The sequence below is a fragment of the Lethenteron reissneri genome, chromosome 25 (genome assembly GCF_015708825.2).
Source record: "Lethenteron reissneri isolate LAM-NWPU_2019-01 chromosome 25, ASM1570882v1, whole genome shotgun sequence".
In the NCBI taxonomy this organism is placed as follows: domain Eukaryota; kingdom Metazoa; phylum Chordata; class Hyperoartia; order Petromyzontiformes; family Petromyzontidae; genus Lethenteron; species Lethenteron reissneri.
The window spans coordinates 13,934,159-13,958,039 of NC_083803.1; the positions used below are offsets into that span (position 1 = coordinate 13,934,159).

Sequence of the window (23,881 nt, forward strand, 5' to 3'; positions counted from 1 at the left end):
GGCCGCCGGCGCCGCCGACGATGCCGAAGCGGAGGCTGTCGCTGGCGGCGCGGCTGCCCAGGGGCGCTGCGGAGCCCATGCGGAACAGCGTGGCCGGGGTGCTCAGGTTGCTGGGCAGGGCCAGGTAGTGGTGCGAGATGGTCTTGGGCGCCTGGTGGCAGCTGCGGCTGTCCATCGGGCACGGGTTGCGCTCGCAGTGACTGCGCCACGTGCGTGGGTGGGTGGGTTTGAGGAGGAGGGGGGGCAGGGAGATGGTGGGGGGGTGTGGCATAGTTTGTGTAGGAGAAGGGGCGCACACACGAATGTACAAACGCGTGAGCACACGTAGACATACACAAGCACAAATAAACCGCCCCCTATAGCCTTAACGTAATGTTTACACCTCATACCAGGTACTCATTTGAGGCTCAGTCGACCTAGGGGTGGCTCAGGACCGGTTCACGATAGTCGTCATAGACACGTGCGTAAGCGCACAAGTCGAAGAGATTCACGCGGGGCAGAGCGCACGAACACAATAGCAGTGCACGTGCATACACACGATCTCACACGTGCATACACACGCACTCACGAATACGTAGGGACGTAAGAACACACGTTATGTTACAAACGGGTGGGGAGGAGGGGTGGGGCATTCGGTCGGTCCGAGATGTTTTTGTTGCCATTAGCAGATCGATTCAAGAAGGAAGGAGCTTCCTTCCAAAAAGGCAACCATACACGCAGACAGAACGCACGCACGCACACACACACGCGCGCGCGCGGAAAACACAACACACCGGGCACATTTGCACGCAAGCACACAGGGAGAAACACACAATACGGCATGCGCACACGTTCGTTGCATACATACAAAGACAAAGGTCTACCCCCCACAGTATATCCTCAACAGTCTGGTGGGACAAGTGCTGTTAGCGAGCACCTACAGCAACTACCGCTCGAATGAGCCGCGTGCAGCGTCACAATGGAACCGCAGCACGTGACCGCAGCACGTGACCGCAGCACGTGACCACAGCACGTGGCCGCAGTCAACAATCGCAGCGTCACGTGCGACAAAGATCGCCCGTGCAAGCCTTTAACAAGCCGCTGTGGGCAAGTGCTGTTAGCGAGCAGCGATGATGAAGGCCGGACGGCACACGAGGGAGAGCGGTTGGCGGGGGGCAGCAACACGCCCAGCCGCCTTTGTCTCCCCAACACTAACGTTTTCGCACACCACACCGGGGTACCAATTTAACGATGAGTCGACCCGCGCACGCGCGTGCAACTAAAGTCGAGCACGCGGAGCGAGAGAGGAGAGAGAGAGAGAGGAGCCGCGCTCATTGTAACCACATCCCGCCCCTCTCGGCTACGGGCACGTGGTCGAGGCACTGGCGTCACACGTGACCTTCGCTGTGCAGGCCTGGGACGAGCCATAAGTCACCGACATTGCTCCGCAGGGGCCCAGGGATGAGCTCACAATCTGGCCTCCAGTGTTTGCCAGACTTCACGGCAAAATGTTGCGGGGAGGGGGTGGGTTTAAAGAGAGGCAATGAGCGCTTCCTCGTGTCTCGATCCCGAGCGTTGCGTACGATTCGCGCGCCGTGGTGCCTCTCTCTCTCTCCCTCTCTCTGTGGACTCTCAAATCGGAGAGGCGACGACGTCGTCGTTTTCCGCGAGCGTGATTTTAAGAAGAAGAAGCCGAAGACGAAAACGAACAAGCATGCGGCACTATCGCCGCTCATAACTCTCGTCTTGTTTCACAGCGACGCGCGCTTTTTGGTTGCTTTGCCCGTCCCAGTCAACGTAAATGCAGAGCCGCTCTTATAAGGTGGTTATGATGTACGTGAACTAAACTATGTTAATTATAAGCAATTGTTTGTTTTACCAGGTAAGGCCCACTGACCTGTATGGCTCCTTTTTCAGAAGCGACTTGGCTACAATCGATAGCTCAATGAAGTGGCTTATCGCGTTGAATTTTCTAGCAACCAAATACTCGAAACGCGTGACGTTGATTCTAAAGGTGGAGAGAAACATCGGAGGACACGGATAAAGATCTACGCCGCCACGGGGCAGAACACGCACGCAAACTCCAAACATACAGACATCGTCAGGGTCGGGAACGAACCCCACGACCTCCTGTATACCAGTGAGTGGATCACGGCTCAAATGTTGTGAAACTCCCTTCTAAATTCAAAACTAATTTTCTACGTTGAGAACTAATTTCTTTACGGATGCTTTTTGTGTTCCGTTTGTTGTCCGTCCCCAGCACACCTCCGATTAGCACGGTTGGCTACGTACGGTGCGAAAGAAGTTCAACATACCCACATGTTCCCGCGGATGTCGAGGCAGTGCAGCAAGTGGGCCAAACGCCATCTGTTTCCATCCGTACGGCGGATATCAATGTCTCCCATCGCACGCGTGGGCTTTATCGGGTTTCCTCCCACTTGTGCAAACAACTCATTAATTGGCTGAAAACATCTTGTAAATAAACAAAACCCCAATTGCAGGAACCTCGGTCAAATTTTTGTTTTTCCCCCACAGCTCAAGTGTGGCCTTCCTGGATAAACAACTGAGTCCGCTGTTATTTTACGGGCAATGCGATTTCGTTCTGCCAACACGCGTGCACGCGTTAGCGTAGCTGGGGCGAGAATTCCTTCAATGTTGTGTGCGCGCGTGCGTGTGTGTGCGTGTGCGTGCCGGGAGCGGGAGTGTAGCGGTTAGCGCTACGCTGCGCTATGAGCCCAGCAACCCGGGTTCGATTCCCGCTCACGACCAACACCAGTGACGATTATCTGAACCGGTCCTGGGTCTCCCCTAGGTCGACTCAGCCTCAAATGAGTACCCGGTGCGGCGTATAATCACCGCCACTGGGGAGTCAAAGGCGGTGGGGCGTGGTGCTGGCCACCCACCCCCTCGTGTACCGTTCCGGCCTTCATAGGTGCTCGCTAACAGCACTTGCCCCTACAGTCTGTTAAGGCTATACGGGGGATCTTTGTCTTTTTTGTACGAAGCACCGTGTGAGTCGGTATACGGCAAACCGCACTCACTCGTGAAGCTGTTGCAGCTAAGACAAACACTGCCGTAAAAACAAACAAAAAACCACCCCAACAACAACAACAGTTCAGAAACGCAGCGGCTACGAGGCCTGTGACGCACTCCACTGGCGCGCGCCTGTGTCCCCGCCGGATATTTGTGTGTGCGTGGGGAGCGGTAGCGTCGTAGCTGGCGTGAACTCAATAACTCCCTCCCCCGGTGAAGGTCAACATCAGAGGTCATTATTCTGATTATCTGTCCAGGTCCTAGACCTCTCCCTAGGTTTGACTGGGGCTAAACTTAGTGCTTGGTGCATTGTGTATAAACATCATCACTCGGGAGACAAAGGCGGCCGCGTATGGTGCTAGCAACCGTGCCGGCCTTCATGGGTGCTCACTCCCAGCACTTTCCCCAACAGCTGGTTAAGGGCTACATGGGGGATATTTTCCTTCGTCCGTGCAGTTTATGTATCTGTGTTATCCGCAAGACTGCCTGACTGATGGATGGAGAGACTTCGACGCGCTCACAGTCGAGACGGATCGACCACCGCTTCACTGAATGACCAACTAACCAACCCTCTGCATGACACTCACAGGGTAACGATTGACCGACCGACTGCCAAATTTGACTAACTCGCCGAATGACTGACTTACTGACAAACCAACTAACTACCCAACAGACCGACGACCTAACCATCAGACCAACCTAAAGACTGACTTACCAACCATCAGAAAAAAAAATCATCCGACTGACTGACGGACCATGAGGCTGACCGACCGACCACCAGACCATCAGACCGACCATGAGAACGACCATCGGACAGACCATCAGACCGAGCATCAGGCCGACCACCATACCATCAGACAGACCACCAGACCATCAAACAGACCATCAGACCGAGCATCAGGCCGACCACCAGACCATCAGACAGACCATCAGATCATCAGACCGAGCATCAGACCGACCACCATACCATCAGACAGACCACCAGACCATCAGACAGACCATCAGACCGAGCATCAGACAGACCATCAGACCGGCCATGAGCACGACTGACCAAGCGACTGCGCCGCACTCACAGTGGGGATGTCTTCACGTAGCTCACGTCTCCGTTCGACTTCGGGCACTCGGGGTTCACGCAGCGGAATCCCCCACGCAGGTTCACGCAGCGTGCGGAGCCCGAGCAGTTGTGCCGCTCAGCAGTGCACTCGTCCACGTCTGCACGGGGGGGGGGGGGGCAGGGGGAGACAAAGACACGTGGCACGATAGACGGACCAGGACCACGTGGACTCACGACGACCAACTCACCCCGAAGCTCTCAGAAGCTCAGCGGAGATGAGCCTGGTTTGCGCCTGGGAATTCCAGCTGGTGTAGTAGTGGCACTGCGCGCTGACCAGGAGATGGCAGTACATCGAGAGATTCTTAAATGCATCCGCGCGGAGCTTTTAGGTGTTACCCCGTCGCATGAGATCAGGTCTTCATTTGCACCAACGAGTTTGGACAAACATCCCAATGCAGAGACCCTCCTGAAGCTCTCGTCAGACTCAGGCGCGGGTCTCCTGCCCGGGCCCGAGAAGACACCGGGACACGCCCTGGTGCCACGTGCCAACATTCGTGTCGTTGCCGCTTCTGTGTAACATTAATGACACCGGGCACAAGATTGGGTGCGTCTAATTTTCCGGAACAGGAGAAGGCGGGGGGCGGGGGGCGGCGGGGGAGCGGTGGGTGTAGTGGTTAGCACTACGCTGCGCTACGAACCCGGCCGCCCGAGTTCGATTCCCGCTCACGGCCACCAACACCGCTGACGATTATCTGAATCGGTCCTGGACCTCCCCTAGGTCAACTCAACCTCAAATGAGCACCTGGTGCGCTGTGTGTAGTAAACATCGCCACTGGGGAGACAAAGGCGGCCGGGCGTGGTTGCTGGGTCACCCACCCCCTCGTGTGCCGCGCCGTCCTTCGTAGTTGCTACTCGCTAATGGCACTTGCCCCTACAGTCTGTTAATAGTCCACACGGGGGGATCTTTGTTTTTGTTGGGGGAGGTGGGGGCGGAGGGTTTGACGTGACGGCAAGGGGTGTCAGAGGTGCTGGCTGGGCCCCACTCACCCTCGCAGCTTCTCTCGTCCGCCTGCAGTCGGTAGCCCGCGGGGCACGCGCAGCGGTACGAGCCGGCCGTGTTGATGCACTCGTGCATGCAGAGGCGCGCGTCCGGCTTCGACTTGATCAGCTCGCACTCGTCCACGTCTGCCGCAGGCCGCGTGGTGGAGGCGGGGTTCAGGGGGTGGACGCGAGACGAGCGCTAGAAGTGATTCATCGATCTGCCGTCGCAGCAAGTTCTTAACGAGCGGGTGAATCGAATTTTGTCACGTGAACAAAACGTGGCAATTGGTTACGAACTTGATTTGGAGCTTTTGTGCCTGCAGGAATTATTCTTTGGTTCTTTCGGTAAAGTCACGTGGAAAGATTTTTTTTTATCAATGAACAAAACATATTTTTCTTTCTCCGTGACTTTACGGAAAGAACCAAAGAGTATAATTAGTTACGAGTTCAGCGTGCCGGTGTGTCGGGAGAGTAAACCCGCAACCATTTACAATTCGAGTGCGACGTTTCGCCGGCAATTGCAGCCAGCCTCGTCAGGCGACGGGCAGAATTGTGGAGAATGATTCGTGGATGAAAAAAAACCAAAATTGATCCGAGAACGTCACCATTGCCGTGCAACTGCCGTGTTCCGAGTCTGAGCGAGTAGTTGCGCAACATGCGACCGAGTTGTGCAACTGTTCCCTCGGCTTCAAACAGCGGCGAATTGATACGTTTAAGCCGATAGAAAGAAAGGAGACGCAACCAACGAGACAGAAGGTAAGACACGGATAAGTAGGTAGTGCTGTTTGTAGTGATTTTTCTAATGGTGGAAATAATTATACCGATGCTACTGTTGCTGCTGATGATGATGGCGGTGGTGGTTGGGGTTGTAAAGGCACGATGATAACACTGATGATTAAGAAGCTGATGATGCTGATGATGATGACGCTGATGATGCTGATGACGCCGATGATTATGCTGATGACGCTGAAAATTATGCCGATGACGCCGATGATGCTAGTAATATTGATTTTGATGATGACGCTGATTATGTTAATGATGACACTCATGTTGTTGATGACGTTGATGATGCTAATGATGATGCTGATGTTGCTGATGATGTTGCTGATGACGCTGATGATGCTAATGATGATGCTGATGATGACGCTGATGATGCCGATGATGCCGATGATGCTGATGATGATGACGCTGACGATGAGCTCACCTCGGCACAGGCTGTTGGCGCGCCCGCTCAGGTGGAAGCCCGGCTCGCAGCTGCAGTGCTGGGAGCCTTCGACCGCCGCGCAGCGAGGCGTGCGGTTGAACGTGTTCCCTGGGGGGGGCGCCTCCAGCGGGGACGGGGGGCCCCCCACTGTCACCCGCCACCCGCACAGCCGAAGCAACGACTCAAAGAAGAACCGCGCGGCGGGGTCGAGTAATCGCGCGAACTGTTTGCGCGCAGAAGGTGGCCGGGCGAGGGCGGTGCGGTGGGTAACTCTCATCGCTCGCGAGATGAAGGCATTGGGGCGCGCTCGTCACACCACCGGCTCCATGCGCCATGCCGGCCTTAATAGGTGCTCGCTGACAGCACTTGCCCCTAACGTACAACGTGAGGGTAATGAGGGCGTGTGAACGTTTGGACGAAATAATATATCGGTCGATGGCTCGCGGTGGGATTTATAATGGCCGTGCCAGGGACACTGAGGGCCCGGGTTCGAATCCCAGTTTGAGCCACCCGTGATTGGCATTGGTACGACGCTTGTCTCGGTTCGCGGCGGAAATTCCACTCTCCTATGGCGGGGACAGTTTATCCATGGGACGACTGCCGTGGCCTTTGCGTAAACTGAGTACCGAGTTTTATATTGACCCTGAAGGTGCTGCTGATGGTGTATGCACGCATGTCGAACTTCTTTCACACCGTACGTAGCCAACCGTGCCAATCGGAGGTGCGGGGCGCGGACAACAAACTAAACACAAAAAGCAGTTCTCAAGAAATTAGTTTTCAATCCAAAATTATTTCAAAGTACACGGCTCCAGCGGCTTCCTATCATCAGAAGGAAGAGCGTTCCAGACGGCCGCAGAAAGCGCATCTGAAAGCGCCGCGCGACGCGGGTGACCGCCGCCTTTGTTCGACGACGACGAGGACGGAGGGCGTCGGTGAGGATGCGAGCGAGTGAGTGAGTCTCTCACGTGGCAGGGTCGCGTGCTGGCAGGCGGCGCCCGCCCAGCCCGGCTGGCAGAGGCACGCGTAGCGGTTGATGTCGTCCACGCACGTGGCCCCGTTCTGGCAGGGGCTGCTCGCGCACTCGTTGACGTCTGTCCCCGGCGCGTTGCGTGCGGAGAAGGCAGGGGGTGGGTGCATCGATTCATAATGAAGGGGGGGGAGGTTTGGGCGGGGGGTTAGATCGTTTAAGTATAAATGTGTCGTTAAACCCGCTGCCACCCGACACAGCCAATCAGTCAAGTTTGTCACGCAAATTAAACGCGCCAATTATGTTACCGTTTCAGCACACCGGTGTGTTGGAGAGTAAACCCAACAACATTTACAATTTGAGTACCAGGGTGTTTCGCTGGTAATTACAACCAGCTTCATCAAGCGATTTTGCCAGAATTGCATTGATTATCTCTCATTTATTTTTTAATTTTACAAGGTAAGGCCCACCGCTGAGCTATTTTTCAATAGCGACCTGGCCACAAATGATAGCTCAACGAAGTGGCTCATCATGTGGAAATTTAGAGCAGCAGCCACATTCTTTAAACGCGTGACGTTGATTCTGAATGTGGAGGGAAATTCTGGAGGACCCGAAGAAAATTCCACACGATCCACGACCTCCTGCATACCAGGCAAGGTAGTTACCATCTCACCACCATCGTGCCCTGACGACGATGAACACGTGGTCAGCCGCTCCAACATCACCCTCGACAACCATCGTCATGATCAGGGAGCTGCGGTGGTGACGTGGCCCAGCAGGCCACGCGTCCACCGCTTGTTGTCGCGAAGATTCACCCATCGAATTCCAGCGGCCGCCCCGGTTAATACCGCGGGTAGCATTTAACCGTAGCACTACGCGACGTCCACTTCGCGGTGGTCGCTCAAGATCGAGTGACGCAGTTCGCAAGAGAAGGCCGTTGTGTGCCGGCACCAAGGTCAACATTTGGCACAATTCGAAAAAAAGTGCCCTGCACGCTAATCAATTGGGATTACACAGAGCAACCACTGTGAAAAAGCGGCAGAGAAAAAGATGCCTCACTGAATAACACTGGTCAACACACTTTTTTTGGCGTAAGGTATTCCAACGGTTTTAAGGTAATTTTGGGGTGCTGATTCCAAATCTGGTCTATCACAGCAGGTTTTTGAGATATCAAATATTGGATTTTCAATAAAAACTGCAGAAGAAAAATATTAAATAAATGTGGATATCTACATAAAATGATATTATAAACACACTATCCTAAAAATACAGCACCATATTTTAACACTAAAGCAGTCACTGACTCGCAACAACTTGCAATCATAAGTGACAGAGTTAATTTCGGGTAAAATCAATGAAAATGGGGTATGCCGATAGGATAAAATGAGATGTGATAGAGCAAATCTGAGATCAGATTTGGAAACAGCACCCTGAAATTAGTCTAAAACAGCTGCAAAAGTCCAGGCCAGAAAAAAACTGTTTTTTTGTTGTTGACCAGTGTAATTAAACGAAGTAATAATAACGACAACAATACACATCATCAGCAACAGCACGCAGCATTGTGTGCGACATCTTGCTCACAGTGTTCGACAACAGGTCTCGGATGTCTTTGTGTGTGTTTTTTTGGGGTGTTGTACCGACGTTTCGCCGCACGTTCTGGAAAGCTCAGTCAGGAACTGAAGCCACGCAAGGACACGGAAAACCTGAGCAGTCGTATTCGGGAAACCAGGAACCGGCCATGCTCTGCTGTTGAAACTAAGAAAGTCAAAACCAGTCCGGAGTTCGCCTGCTTAATCAAACTCTGCTGCAAAACTCGGACATGAATGGTATTGACAAATGCATAGAAAAGTGGATAAATTGAGCACAGGGTTGATTGGAGACACGAAATCGGAGAAGGGGGGGGGGGATCTTTGTCTTTGTTGGCTCTGGTGGTGATAAGGGTGGTTATGGTGGTGGTGGTTGCGGCTGTGGTGGTGGTGGTGGTGGTAGCGGTGGTGATAAGGGTGTTTGCGATGGTGGTGGTGGTTGCGGCCGTGATGGTGGTTGCGGCCATGGTGATGGTGGTAGTGATGGTGGTGGTTAGCGGCTGTGGTGATGGTGGTTGTGGCCTTGGTGATGGTGGTGGTGGTTGCGGCTGTGGTGATGGTGGTTGCGGCAGTGATGGTGGTGGACCGCTCATCTGTCCAGAATCTCACAGCGGGGGCTATTCGACCTCCTGGCTCAGATTTACGACAAGATCGCAGCTCGCAAGCGAACAATCTTCCTCCCCTCCCTGCAGCCGGCGCCTCCGCCGCATTCCTGCACAGCTCACCATGGAGAGCGCGCGCCACATAGTTTCCAGGTGCCCGCGCGCTCAAGGTGTCGCCACGCGCCGTCAAAGCAGCCACGCAGCTTCTATCTCACGAACCCCCCGCCCCCCGCGACCGAACCCTGACCTGAAAATAGTGCGGGTCACGCGTCCGTCCGTCCGTCCGTCCGTAGCAGGGGGTCGTGGCAAACCCGCGTAACGATAATCCAAGATAAATTACGTTTGCGAGCACAGTAACTCGCAACGCACGCGTCCTGTGGTTGTGACCGTTCATCCCTCCAGTCAGCCAGCCAGCCAGCAAAACTTTTATTCTAAGGTAATGAGTGCAACGTTGTATGTATGTTTGTTGAACTTCTTTCGCACCGTACGTAAATAAACCGTGCTGATTTGTGTTGCTATTAGGGCCGTATCCAATAAAACTAATTTTGGCCAAATTGATCCGAGGGTTCTGCAAAACACTTAGCGATAAAAAAACAGCTAAATGTTTTCCCCTTGGCATCAGTTGCATAACAAAATACGCGCCTATCTGCTTCACGGCAGAAGTTAAAACCAGAACCAAACCATTACGGAACCATTCCCGATCCGTCACCAAACCATTACTAAACCTTTACCGAACCAGAAAAACAAACATTACTAAACCTATGGGGACCTCATTTGCCAGTAAAAATATGATAATTGGTTCTTTACCCTTCTATCTGGCAACAAAACTGACACCTTTTTGCAAGGAGTCATGTTTGCATAGACCGCAATACCTGCAGTCATAATACAAACAAAAGAACATAACTCTGATAATGTGCACTGTCCTTGAAGTTGATTGGTCCACACCCGAGACAGCTTTCCTTCGAGCCTAGTCTCATATGGGTTGGACCAGATGACGCCAAAAGGCGCACAACTCAAGGACAATGCACCATCAGAGTATGAGAGCTCGGGGCAAGCATCTACACTTGCCCCGAGCTCTCATACTCTGATGGTGCATTGTCCTTGAGTTGTGCGCCTTTTGGCGTCATCTGGTCCAACCCATATGAGACTAGGCTCGAAGGAAAGCTGTCTCGGGTGTGGACCAATCAACTTCAAGGACAGTGCACATTATCAGAGTTATGTTCTTTTGTTTGTATTATGACTGCAGGTATTGCGGTCTATGCAAACATGACTCCTTGCAAAAAGGTGTCAGTTTTGTTGCCAGATAGAAGGGTAAAGAACCAATTATCATTACTAAACCTCTACCGAACCAGGACTAAACTATTACCAAACCATTATTGCTCTCCTTTGAAGGCAGCGCGTGATGCCATTAATATAATTTGTACGAATATAATAATAATAATAATAATGTTGATTATTACGATGACTACTGACTATTAATGACGATTCTTATTACGATGATTATTGAGTCCCCCCCACCCCCACCTCCTACGCATTCCACAAGTAGTGACTAATCCCATATCTGCATTTCCCATAAATATGCTAAATTCCTATTGATATGCAAATTCCTTTGTCAAGGCGCTCTTCCCCCTCCAACCCAGCTTAAATATACGCTGCCAAGCTTGGTGGTGCCCATTCAGACGCTGTCTTTCTGACAGACCTGTTCTTCACCTGAGGACGGCTGCTTGCGTTGTGGCCGAAACGTCGTGAAAATTATTTTATGTTTTATTTTTATTATTTTATTATTTCCCTTCTACGTGACTTTACCGAAAGAACTAAGAAGATGAATCCCTGCAGTCACGAAAGCTTTAAATCGAGATTATTGAGTCGTTAGAATAACGACGCTTAAGGTGGCGATGGTGCTCGTGAAGAAGGCGCGGATGGTAAAGCCACTGCCAACGAATTCCAGTTCCCTTGTAGGTGTCTACGGGCCTCTATGCGAGTCTATGGGTCTCTATCAAGTCGATGAGTCTCTATGCGAGTCCGTGGGCCTCTTCGTGAGTCTTTGGGTTTCTAAGTGAGTTTATGGGTCTCTGCGCGAGCCTCTGAGGTCCCTATGAACGCATGTGGGTCTCTATGTGAGTATCTGGGTCTCTATGAACTTACGTGGGTCTCTGAGTCAATCGTTGGGTCTCTATGGGAGTTTTTTGTGGGGTGTTTTTGTTTCCTACAGGAATGTTTTGCGGCTGTTCTGCTAACTGTAAAACTCACCGCTCGCTCACGTAGAGAGAGGCATTTTCTCATAACACATTGTTTCAGTCTTTCTTCGCCGTCCCGGTGTGTATAAAATATCATTTGCAAGAGATGCCAAGAATGTTATATATACACACACACACACATACTAAAAAAAAAAAAACACCGGGAGTGATTTAAATAATGTGATGAATGACTTGCACATGCGATGTAAAGCCAGGATGAAAATGACTATGAGTGGAATGCGTCTGATGTCCACGTCTAAGACTTCGCAGCCTTGGAACTTGGAGCGTACCTTGGCTATCACGGCACTGGGTGCCTCCTCGCCGCGCATAGCTCGCGTGCAGACACAAATGATCAGACGTGAATCATCAGCATCGTCTCCATCCCCAGCCACGAGCAATCCACTGCTGGATGAAGGTCTCCCCCCCCCCCCCCCCCCCAACGCAACCAAGGTTCGCCGCCTTCAATTCTACGTTTCTAAATTCAACAATCCACCCCCCCCCCCCGGCACCTGTACACGAGCCGATTTCGTTGCTCCATCTCTTAACGGTGGCCCTCTTCTCTGGAACGCGTCCCGGTCCTCGGCTGCCCACTCTGTCATTGTCTTTGACCATCGGCCATCGATCATCCCTTCTAACCGTGACGTATTTCTGCCCGTTTTCTTTTTTACCCAACGTCGAAATCACGCCTTTAACCTGCATAGGATCTCGGATCCACGTCTTCCTCTTTCTGTCTCTCAGTGTAAGCCCAAGCACGCGTCTCTCTCAGTGCTTCTGTTGCGCACTTTGCAGTTTTTGTTCCATTCCTTTCGTGAACGACCGCGGCGTATCCCAGCCATGTGGATGCTGTTGGCACTGCTGGCTGTGGTAGTGATCACGACGACGGTGGTGGTATTGGTGGTGGTGGCAGCAGTAGCGCTGACCACGTGGACGCTGTTAGTGCTGCTGGTGGTAGTACAAGCGGTTAGTGGTGACCTCGTGGTCTGTGGTGGGGTTCTGGTGGTGGAGGTAGCGGTGGTGACCACGTGGTCTGTGGTGGGGCTCTGGCGATGAAGGCAGCGGGGGTGACCACGTGGTCTGTGGTGGGGTTCTGGCGGTGCAGGTAGCGGTGGTGACCACGTGGTCTGTGGTGGGTCTCTGGCGGTGGAGGTAGCGGTGGTGACCACGTGGTCTGTGGTGGGGTTCTGGCGGTGCAGGTAGTGGTGGTGACCACGTGGTCTGTGGTGGGGCTCTGGCGGGGGTGACCACGTGGTCTGTCGGTGCAGGTGTGTTCCCGACGGCACTGACTGTGGCAGTAGGGCGCCTCTCCGCTCCAGGTGCCGTTGTCGAGGCAGAGGCGCGTGCTGGCGCCCGTGAGCAGGAAGCCCGTGTCGCACACGAAGTGCGCTTCGTGGCCACTCGAGTGCTTCGATCCGAGGCGATGTCCATTGGGAGGGGCCTCCAGCCGCGGGCACGAGGCCACTGGGGGGGGGGGGGAGCGCACAGTGACCACAGTCATCATCGTCGGCGTCGTCATCGTCATCATCGTCGTCGGCGTCGTCATCATCTTCACCGTTGTCGTCATGGAATATTTCGTGTATTTGTTGAACTTCTTTCGCACAGTACGTAGGCAACCGTGCTAATCGGAGGTGCGGGACATTATCGTCGTCGTCATCATCATCGTCGTTATCAGGGTGGCACAGTGGTAACGCCTCACAGCAAAAATCTCCTGGGTTCGACTCGGGCTGCTTTCTCTGCGGATATTATATGTTCTCTCCCTGCAGGTCCGTCTATAAGGGCTTCGGGGGGGGGGTTGGAGGTGGGGGGGCTCGGGGCAAATCCCACGCCGCGCCGGTCTCCAACGCGCGGGTCTCCAACGCGCTCAAACTGAACGGGAAGAATTACAAACTGACACGGCGAAGCTGAAGCGCGGTGGCCTTTGGGGGTCCCTCCGATTCACCGTGACCTAGGGATGGCTCTATCCCCCCCCCCCCCCTGTTCTGCGTGGGGTTTACTCTGGGCTCTCTGTTTTTCTCCCGCAAATATATATTCCTGGTTCTGTCGGTAAAGTCACGTAGATCGAAAATAAAATTAAAATAACAGATAATAAAATACATTTATTTTTTTAAATAATAAATTCAAAATAATAAGACATTAACAGCACGGACAACGTGACTGGTATTGGTCAAAAGCTAGCCACATATTTACTCAATTTGGATTACACAGCACCAACGGCAGACACATCCTCACCTACTGAGACAACTGGGCATAACGCTCCTGAGACTCGAGTGAGGCCTTCCTGGGTCAAACAGCAAGCCTCGTCAAGCCTGATGACGTCAGCGTCATATTCATGATCAAAGTCAACACCATCATCGTCATCATCTTAGACATGTTCATCATCAACATCATCGTTATGATGGCCATCATCCTCTTCATCATCATTGTCCTACTTGTCATCATCGTTATTATGAGGAGTAGCGACTACAGAAACAACATTCGCAGTACCATCACCATCAACAACAACAACAAGGGTTGACTAACAAGCAGCAGCTAGACCGCTTCTTGCCATGGGAATGTTCCACCACTGGCTCCAGCACATCAGTGGCATGGGGCTATAGAAGTAGAGTACAACAATGCATGTTGCTGCCCTTCCCACTGCTGCCCACAACGTAGCCTATAACACCTGGCATGCACGGCGGTCGCCCATCCAAGCAATACCTAGGTGTCATTTTTGCTTAGCTTCTTAGCAGTGGTAGCTTTGCTGCACGTGACCTGTGACCCAACACTGTGGAGGCAGCAGCCAGGGTTGGTGAATCACCGCACAAATGTTGTCAAACTCCGTTTCTGTGGACGTCGACGAGATGCCATACCCTGGTTCCCCAGGAGAAGTCAGTACAGCATGAGGACGAATCGCCATCTGTTTTCATCTGCACGGGGATTGTGCGTTGGCCCCTCGCGCGCGTGTGGGTTTTTTCTGGGTGCCTCGGGTTCCCTCCGACTTGCCTAGTAAACACAACTCTTCATTCATCGGTTGAAGTGACATTAATGTAGAAGAAAAAATCTCAATGCAGGACCCCTCCTAATACAGATTCCTACGAACTCACTGTGGCTCTCCCGGATACATAAACAAAGAAGGAAGAGAACTAACGGCCCATCGGACGCACTGCCAGGTGATTTGTCCGCGCGTCTGTTCATGACCCTCACGGCGCTCATGCAACGGCCAGACAGAGCAACCAATAGAGACAGATGCAGAACGTGCAACGAAGGGGAGATTCGTAAGAACGCCCAGCTCCGAGTAGCTCCTACCCACCCTCCTACAGACACGTCGCCCCGACTCGCGTCTCGACTCAAATCGCTGAACAAAAAGCCACCGTGATATCGCCGATGGGTCATTATACCCCCAGCCCTGGTGACCATGGAGTAGACTTTAGCAAAAAAACTAAAATCGCCAAAAATCACGCGAATTTTTTGGTTTATTCACCAAGAAAACACGCGTATTGGAGGGGGCCCACGTGGTTACAAATCACAGCTGTGAAGTTGGATCAACTTTTGACAGGAGGAGTCCATTCGCTCTTTGTACCTGTCCGCGCTACGGAACTGGAAATGATTCGTGTGGAGCCGTGCGTGTTCACGTCTTTTTTTTTGTATCCAAACACAACACACGCACGGCCAGTGTGGTTTCAGCTGCAAATATCGATGTTCTCGAAACGCCTGGTGCTGGCTTCACACCCTGGTGACTCCGGAATGAACTCCGCTTGCCAGCTACACATTTTTTATTTTTTATTTTATGGGCAGCACAGAAATCACAAATACGCACTCTTAATAAATAAAGGGCTTCTTCTTCGTCAGAAGTATACGGGCTCTCTCTCTTTCCCATCTTTGACGAAACGAGCAGATGTGTTGGGGGTCAACGTGCATCGCCATCGTTACACGGCGAAGACACGGAAGAGCCCTCACCAAAATGTTCGTACTCGCTTAAGTGTGAGCGTAGCAAAAAAACAAAAACATTGTCAGTCGCGCTGTGCGGCTCTCCGATGTGTGTGTGTGCTCCGTGTTCCTCGGCGAGATGTCTGACGTTTCAGATGTCCCGCAGAAGATCCCAGCACGTGCAGTGAAACGTCAGTCATCGGGCCGAACAACAACAACAAGGAGACAGTCGTCAAGATGCCACTGAGACGCGGGATTGTTCGTGGCAATCCATAGGGGCGAGTGATGGTTCTAGTGATAGGGCTAGTGGTGGGGGTCGTGATGGTACAGGGAGTGATGGAGATTGTGATGGCGGTGAGGGTACCTGACTCTCTGATACGTTTCACGGTTGAACCGCGTGCTGTGTGCGGCGGCTTGTACGACGTTTCGCCGCGCCTGCTGAGACCTGCTTCAAGAACTAAATCGTATCGATGGGGAAGTCGCGTTGAGATTCGTGACGTGGGCTGCGAAACTCTGGCGAACCGAGTTCCATTCACGCTCACGGCCAACACCAGTGACGAATATCTGAACCGGTCCTGGGCTTCCCCCTAAGTCGACTCGGCCTCAAATGAGTACCTGGCGTAGCGGTGTGTAAACATCGCCACTCGGGAGACAAAGGCGGCCGGGCATGGTGCTGGCCACCCACACCCCCTCGTGTGCCCACAGTGCCACCCTTCATCGGTGCTGCTCGCTAACAGCACTTGCCCCAACAGGCTGTTAAGGCTACACGGGTGATCTTTGCCTTTGTTCTGACCTCCCCCCTCTTCACCCCCCCCCCGCCCCCACCCCTCTCTCTCACCTGCTCTGGGCCGTGACCCCCTGCTCACGGTCTGCTGCAGCCCCGAGAGCCGCTTGCGAAGCTGCTTCATCCCGTCGGCCCAGCGCGACTCCTGCGCGCTCAGCGACTGCTGCAGCTGACGCACCGCCACTTGCAGCTCCTGGCGATTTGCGCATCCCTGGGGGATGAGCAGCGGGGGGAGGGGGGGGGAGCGGGGTTAGGGGGTGAAGCCGGAGATTGAATCGCCACTGACCGAGTTTTGTAGATGCAGCGGGGAAAGAGCGTTGAGTCATTACACTGGTCAACAAAAAAAAACTTTTTTTTCTGGCCTGGACTTTTGCAGCTGTTCGAGACTAATTTCAGGGTGCTGATTCCAAATCTGATCTCATTTTTATGCTATCGGCATACCCCATTTTTATTGATTTTACCCGAAATTAACTCTGTCACTTATGATTGCAAGTTGTTACGAGTCAGTGACTGCTTTAGTGTTAAAATATGGTGCTGTATTTTTAGGATAGTGTGTTTATAATATCATTTTGTGTAGATATCCACATTTATTTAATATTTTTCTTCTGCAGTTTTTATTGAAAATGCTATATTTGATATCTCAAAAACCTGGTGTGATAAAACCGTTGGAATACCTTATGCCAGAAAAAGTGTATTGACCAGTGTTATTAAAGTAAATAAATAAAACGTAAACATATTCATACTTTTTGGTTCTTGCGGTAAAGTCGCGTAGGTATAAAATCAAATAAATCAAAACCAGATTGAGTAAACATATTCGTCAATAACACCGCTATAAAAGGAAGAAAAACAACACATACAATATCCATATTAAAGTTGTTTTTTGGAGGGGTTAGATTGCGTAAACATTTTTTTAAGAGTCCCAATATATTTACGCGATCTGTATTTGAAGATGTACGCGTACTAACCCCCCCAAAGAACCCCTGGCTGTGGATAATATTGCTCGCGAAAGCCGACGTGTTAAACTAACATATCGAGTTGTTGACGTTTGCGATAATGACCCGTCTTCATAGCGGGTATGACCGTTATTATCGACACTTTTTCGTTGTCGATTGAGCGTGGCTGATGATTATTATGAAATGCTGGACATCCCCCACAATGCAGCGTCGTCCCCCAACCACGATTTACGTTCTAAAGAGAGTCCAAAAGCAGCTCCCACTCCTCCTACCCCCAGGCCTCGTGCGTGCGCGACGCCCATCAACGGGGCTGTTTGCTGATTCTCTCTCTCTGAAGCGCTCGCTCGTCACCGTGGCGTCCGCGAGAACCCCACAGCCACCACGTGGCTTTTCTTTTGTAGTGTGCGCGGTCCTTTCAGCGCCACAGCGCGTCGATTTGTAACGTTTGTTTTCTTTTGTTTTCTGGTGACTTTGTGTATTTAATATTGAAATCGCCTCCAGTGCTTTTGCTGCTGGCGGCAATAAAAGTTGTTTAAAAGTCTCTCTCTCTCGTTGGGCTCTAAGCAACTTGTGCCGCTGTGACGGCAGTGACGTCTGTGGAGGCGACCGCTTGTGAATGGCAAAGTGACCGCGCTGGGACAGAGAGAGAGAGGCAGGCAGATTGATGAATGGAGGCAGTGTGCTTGGGGTGATTCCTCCCTTAGCCCCCCCCCCGCACACACGTACACACGTACACGTGCTCGCCGTGTCACCCCAATAACACATCGCACACCCATACAAAGATCCCCCGTATAGCCGTAACAGACTGTTGGGGAAAGTGCTGTTTGCGAGTAGCACCTATGAAGGCCGGCGCGACACGACGAGGGGATGAGTGGCCAGCACCACTCCAGGCCGCCTTTGTCTCCCCAGTGGCGATGTTTACACAGCGCACGAGGTACTCGTTTGAGGCCGAGTTGACCTAGGGGAGGCCCATGACCGGTTCAGATAATCGTCACTGGTGTTGGCCGTGAGCGGCAATCGAACCCGAGTCGGCGGGTTCGTAGCGCAACGCGCTTACCGCTGCACTACCGTTTGACACATAGACACGTGCGCACACACACACACAAGTGCCCGCTCTGTCAGGCCAATCACACAGCACACACCACACACGTGTGCACACACATATACACACACACATGCACACACATGCACACACACATGCACACACACATGCACACACACATGCACACACACATGCACACACACATACACACATGCACTAACACAGACGCGCACGTGTACATACACAAAGATCCCCCGTATAGCCTGAACAGACTGTAGGGGCAAGTGCTGTTAGCGAGCACCTATGAAGGCCAGAACGGTACACGAGGGGGTGGGTGGCCAGCACCACGCCCGACCGCCTTTGTCTCCCTAGTGGCGATGTTTACACACCGCACCAGGTACTCATTTAAGGCTGAGTCGACCTAGGGGAGGCCCAGGACCGGTTCAGATAATCGTCACTGGTGTTAGCCGTGAGCGGGAATCGAACCCGGGTCGCCAGGTTCATAGCGCAGCGCGCTAACCGCTACACCATGTGTGTGTGCACACACACACACATGCACACACATGCACACACACACATGCACTAACACATACGCGCACGTGTACATACACACACATCACAGAGCACTTTCGTAACGCATCACGCCGCCGCCAAAGCGCAAACTCCACTACCGCTACCACGCCATTGAACTCCTGCACGTGAACTGGTCGCCTCACTCCATCTCCGCGGTGGGGAGGGGGGGGTCCCCCCTTCTGAACCGGACGCCTTTCCCTCCTTTTGCTGCCATTCCGTCGCCAGTCTCGTTCATCGCTAACCGTGGAGATCGCCCGAGAAGACGCGTCTGGTGAAAAGATGGAGCAATTGAATGAGATCGTGGAGAGGTGAATGATTTACATCGCAAGGATCATAACATATCTCGGGACGACGCCTTCATCCCGATGTGCATTTATCATCGCTGATGATGACCTCTTTATTGAGCGCGATGTATGGATGTTGAATTTCTGTCGCACCGTACGTAGCCAACGACGCTCATCTGAGGTGCGGGAGAAAGACAAGGAACTAAACACACCACGCAAGTTCCAAAGACGACACCGATACTACTCGGTTGAGAACATTCATCCCATTGGGATTTCAAAATACATTTGGCTGGTGGTGTTTTTTTTTTGTTACTCTCTCCAGCAACGTCTCCGTCCTCCGCTCGTGCAAAGTGCCCCAAACGTTCCACCACGGGGAGAGGTGTATTCCTCAGCGTCAAGTAAACCATTCGCCAAGAGCGTTTTGTCCAGACAACGGGGTCGTTTGACGCAACGTTGCCCGCATATAGGCCCCGACTTCAAAGTGACGAGAACATCAACGCACGAGGCATTCACATCTCGGCCTTGACGGTGGATGACACAAACACTCATCGCATTCTTCAATACAACTTATAAGGGCACCACGGGGTGACCAGCTCCTCCCCACCCAGCCCCACCCCTCCCACCCCCCACCCAGCCCCACCCACCCCACCCAGCCCCTCCCAACCCTCCCCTCTCCACCCAGCCCCACCCCTCCCATTTTTGATTGCACGACGGACGGATGGGCACAATAATCCCCTGTGGGCTGATGTAACCAGGAGGTTCCTACCAGTATAATAATTATTATCAGAGCAAGTTTCGTGTGCATGTTCACCACGAGGACTGTGTGTGGTTAATGCAGACGCGGTTCTAAGCAAAAGAGGTTTCTATTCGGCGTTTGAACACCTCAACAACTGTTTTATTTCCATAAAGGGTAAAATCCAATTCTTATTTTTTCATACAATCAATAAATCTTCACCACGCTTCGAGCAAATGCGTGGTGGCGCCGCTTAGCGGACGCAGTTGGGAATTGCATATATGCATTTCCCATAAATATGCTAAAATTCCTCTTGATATGCAAATTATTTTGTCAAGGCGCTCTTCCTCCTCCCTCCCAGCTTAAATAGACGCTCCAAGCCTGGGGCGTGTCATTCAGACTCTGTCTTCTCGACAGACCTGTTCTTCACCTGAGGACGGCTGCTTGCGTTGTGGCCGAAACGTCGTTAGAATTATTTTATTATGTTTTATTTTATTATTTCCATTTTACGTGACTTTACCGAAAGAACCAAGAAGATGAATTGCACGAAAGTAAAAAAAAAATCCCGTGACCTGGGCCGGTCGTCGACGGTTCAAAGTTAATTTATTAGGTAAAGCCCTGTGAGCCATTCGGCTCTTGAATCGGGTACACCCGAAACAAACAAAAAACAAAAACATGAACAAGAAAACATCACGGTCACGAACGAGGCGTCAGGATTAGCGGCTGGAGCGGCGTCTCGGTATCAGTGGAAAGTGTTGAGAGGCAGCGAGAGGCGTGACATTCGTAGCATGCCGTCAGCAGCGACTCAACCGCGTCGTTAAACCTTAACAACTGCATTGTTAAATCTTGACTCAAAGCTTTCGTGACTGCAGGAATTCATATTGTTTGGGTCTTTCGGTAAAGTCACGCAGATAGGTTCAAAGAAAATAACAAAAAAAACGACGACGTTTCGATCGCAACACAAGCGGTGGTCATCAGGATAATGGTGTTGCGATCGAAACGTCGTAGTTTTTTGTTATTTTCTTTGAACCTATCTACGTGACTTTACCGAAAGACCCAAACAATATGCATTGTTAAAGCTTGGTAGCAGCAGCAGCAGGAGGCTAATTAGGGAATTTTAGGTAACGTCAACTAACGTTAGCCGCGGCCGTGGGTTCACCGACTCCAACGCACAGTGCGCTAACCACTCTACCACCGCTCCACCACAATGCAATATTCATTGATGCCTCTACTCGGGAAAGCGTCGCTGAGTCGTTAGAAGTATTAGGGAGGGTCCTGCGGGAGGTACGATTGGCCAATTCCATGAATGCGTGTGATTGGGTGCGGTAGCAAACCGGAGAAAACCCCACTACACGAGTATGTACGTTCAACTTCTTTCGCACCGTACGTAGCCGGCCGGAGGTGTGGGTGGTGAAAGACAACAAACGAAGCACACACAAAATCCAGTTCTAAATAAATGAATGTTCAATCGGTGGGCGAGCGATGTGGCTGTGTGTGGTCTCACGCGTGAAGGCGGCGAAATTCGATGATTTCGTGCGGAAATCATCGATGATTTCGTGCGGAAATCATCGAATCCAAGCACACTGCCGTCACACCCCCACCCCCCTCTCCCTCCTTAGCTTACTCATCTGGTACGGTGCATGCTCGCGATAAGACGTTTGTGAAAAACAACGAAAACGAGTGTGGGGTTATTTTTGTGTGTGTGGTTTAGGCAAACTTTTGGGGCTTCAAAAACCCAGGAAGGGCCGAGACGTGCAGCTCGCATTTCGCACCCTTTTTAAGCGTTTTCGCTGCTGCTGTTGTTGTGGAATCACGCTGGGAATGACAGAGACACTCTAAGCGCGCTTGCGCAATGACGCTGTCGACACGCAGCATACGCGGTCGTAATGAGCCGTCACATTCGTCAAAAAAAACACAAAACAGATTAATGATACGCAGCGCGTGCTTAATCCGCTGCTGAATGAAAGCATCTCTCCCCGTGCACCCCGTGGGTCATGCGAGTTGTTTGGCCATACTTCACCACGCCGGTCCAGTGTGGGTTGGTGGGGAGAGAGGGGGGAGGGATTAGGACCGGGTCTGATATCATTCGCCACTGATGTTAGCCGTGACCTGGAATGGAACTCAATATTTCGGGGTTCTACACCCTTGTCCCACCATTGCACCCCAACTATAGCATGCACGCAACCAGGAAATCATCACCGAGTCCTTAGGATTCCTATTGAGGAGGGTCCTGCCTTGGGACGTTTGGCCAATTCCATTGACGAAGGGCTGCTGCTTCGTTTGGCAGAGACGCGGAGTGCCCCGAGGAATGGCACCGCACGCGCGAGGAGATAACACTCAAAGCTCCGCACAGATGTATTCAATACACTACTGCACTGCCATCTTCCGGCCAATTCGCAAGTCCGGCACTGGCTTTGAGAGTTTTACAAATCCCACCAAACGCTCGCCTCCAAAGCTGCGAATAACTAAATCTGCGTGCTTGTTAAAACGTAACATAGACGTTCAGGCCAACAACCAAATTCGATAATCGGATGATCACACTTCACCAAACCGCACTGACCAGCGTAGTGAAGTATGGTCAAAACAATACTACGGCCGTTGTGCTTTGGGTCGTAAACACAAGACAATGATGATGATGATGATGTCCGGCATGATGTCACCACATTTCGCTGCACGCGCTGGGAGCTTATTCCATGACCCGGAGAGCTACGGTGAAACATTCCCAGGGGAGCCCTTCATCCAGCAGCGGATAGAAACCAAACAAAGCAATGGTCCCACAAGAGTTGCGCACGACTCGTGTGGCACCCAACACACCCTCGCCATGGTGACGACGGTACAGGCGCGGCCCTACATCAGCAGCAGCACCACCGCCGCCGTCACCATCACCACCACCACCATCATCACCACCCTCTCCCTGTTCTCGCTTGCTCCGGACAGCCCCGGCCCTCTACCCTCCCCCGCTCCCTGTCACCTCCCCCTCCCCTCCTTCCACATTGGCACCACGCATTGCTCTGGAAAACAAACACGCGCGGCGTGCGCACATATAGTCGCGACACGCACATTCACCGTGTCACCAGCGGGGGACTGACGGACACATGCTCGAGACGGCTACTTGCGCGCAAATATTGTCCGTGACTCAACCTCTCCCCAAAATCCCGAAGGGATACTCGCGGGAGGGAGTCGCACGCGCTGACGTGAACAGAGCTCGTCGAGTTTGGACGATCGATGGATTAAGTCGATTAATCGAGCCAACATTTGCAATCGACTACTTTTTTTCTGGTCGATTACTCGAGCCTCCTTTAAAGACGATGGCCAGACCAGCCCAAATATCCATTCCTTCCTAAGGCTGTAACACCCCCCCGCCCCGACCTCCACACACACACACAAGTCACGCCCAGCGTGCCGTGCCTGATGATGCCGATTACGGGAGTCGAGTCCCATCCATCAGCGCCTCCCGTCTGGCGGGAGGCGTGGGAACACAGACACGCTGCGAGAGATAGATAGCGGCTCCGCATTCTCCGATACAGAGGGATGGATGCCAGTGAATCGTTGTCATCTTCGTTCGGCGAGCTCGTGGTGACGCCTTGATCGTCGAGGGCGCACTCGGACAGCGAGATTTGGACCTCGCAGATTTGCGATCAGCGGCCAATCGGCCTGTAACTCAGCTACCCACACGCTCACCTACTCACCCACCCGCTCACCTACTCACCCACCCACTCACCTACTCAGCAGTTCATCGGTCTGTAACTCAGCTACCCACTCGCTCACCCACTCACCCACCCACTCACCTACGCACCCACCCACTTACCTACTCACCCACCCACTCACCTACTTGGCGGTTCATAGGCCTAGAACTCACCTACCCACTCGCTCACCAACTCAACCCACCCACTCACCTACTCAGCA

The 23,881-nt window shown here is 52.4% G+C and overlaps 1 protein-coding gene across 1 annotated transcript in view; it reads right to left on the reverse strand.

Moving 5' to 3' along the window:
• Window positions 1–23,881, reverse strand: part of FBLN7 (fibulin 7) — a 33,414-nt gene that overhangs the window by 2,940 nt on the left and 6,593 nt on the right. The window contains 7 exon segments of the mRNA XM_061559411.1: window positions 2–200; window positions 4,086–4,224; window positions 5,114–5,251; window positions 6,312–6,458; window positions 7,277–7,402; window positions 12,988–13,161; window positions 16,445–16,601. Of these exon segments, the coding sequence (XP_061415395.1) occupies window positions 2–200; window positions 4,086–4,224; window positions 5,114–5,251; window positions 6,312–6,458; window positions 7,277–7,402; window positions 12,988–13,161; window positions 16,445–16,601 (1,080 nt within the window).